General features: G+C 61.5%; 1 protein-coding gene across 5 annotated transcripts in view; it reads right to left on the bottom strand.

The window, feature by feature from the left end:
• The window catches only part of CBFA2T3 (CBFA2/RUNX1 translocation partner 3), a 58,032-nt gene that overhangs the window by 35,678 nt on the left and 21,358 nt on the right, over positions 1–996 (bottom strand). For 2 of the 5 annotated variants that reach the window (XM_025209125.1, XM_025209127.1), the window contains exon 1: positions 392–920. The exons of 1 other annotated variant lie outside the window; for it this stretch is intronic. In XM_025209125.1, the coding sequence (XP_025064910.1) occupies positions 392–491 (100 nt within the window). In that variant the 5' untranslated portion in view covers positions 492–920. 2 more of the 5 variants (XM_025209131.1, XM_025209129.1) reach the window with 2 other exon arrangements.

Below are 996 nucleotides of genomic sequence, written 5' to 3'. Positions count from 1 at the left end.
GATGATGAGGCCTAAGGGGGGAACACCCCAGCCTGGCTCTTCCCCTCTGGTCCTCCAAGAGGCCACAAGGCCCTGCCAGCCAGTTTGCTGGGGGCATTACAGGGCCCTTTCGGCCCTTGCCTGAGAGCCATGAGGGCTGGAAGGGACCTCGGGAGCTCACATCTAGTCCAACCCCTGCTCCAAGCAGGATTAATCCCAACTCCATCATCCCAGCCATGGCTTTGTCTAGCCAGGTCTCAAAAACCTCCAAGGATGGAGATCCCTACCTCTCTAGGTAGCCTGCTCCAGTGCTTCACTACCCTTCTCATAAGACAGCTTTTCCTAACAGGGCACCCAGAGGACAGGACACGACTCTGGGTTTGGTCAGCAGGAGCTCTGCCCAGCGACTCACACAGGGGCAGGATCCGGCCCCTTATGGACAGGGCAGTGCAAAGTGGCCGGTGGGTCCAGGTGCCTGCGTGACGCCCCCGCTCCACTCCCCAGTTGACCATTAGCACATCTATTTTGGGGACACGCCGTCATCCGTCATCACCGCCTTCAAACCGGGTCACCCCAAAGCAGCGTGGAGGAGGCTGCACTCACTGCTCTCCCGGCCCGGGAGCAGAAGGGGTCCTGCACAAGCTCCCGAGTCCTCTAAGACCCCCCGGCGGGGCCTGGCAGATTTCAGACACAGATTTCTAGCCAGCAAAACTGAGGAGAGTCAATAAGAGCACCGGCCCTACAGCCAGCAAGCAAGCCGCCTTCCTCCTGCCCTGCACTCAGTGATGACGGCTCGACTCCCTGTTAACCCAGCCCAGCTCCCTGCAGAGTCCGTGCAACACAAGTGGAAAACGCCGCCAGCGGTAACGTTGCGCCCACTCTGCGCAGGCGTGAACGACCGAGCAAGGCGCTGGGCCCCAGGGAGCCGAGCCTGGGGGGCACCCTAGGTACCGCAGGAGATTTGGGATGCGATGCTGCCTCTTCGCCCCGGCAGGCTGAATCGGGGGGGGTGCATCC

Source organism: Alligator sinensis, unplaced genomic scaffold (assembly GCF_000455745.1).
Source record: "Alligator sinensis unplaced genomic scaffold, ASM45574v1 scaffold255_1, whole genome shotgun sequence".
Lineage (NCBI taxonomy): Eukaryota > Metazoa > Chordata > Crocodylia > Alligatoridae > Alligator > Alligator sinensis.
Note: the sequence above shows the minus strand (reverse complement) of the source record. Positions and strands in the feature narration are given on the sequence as shown.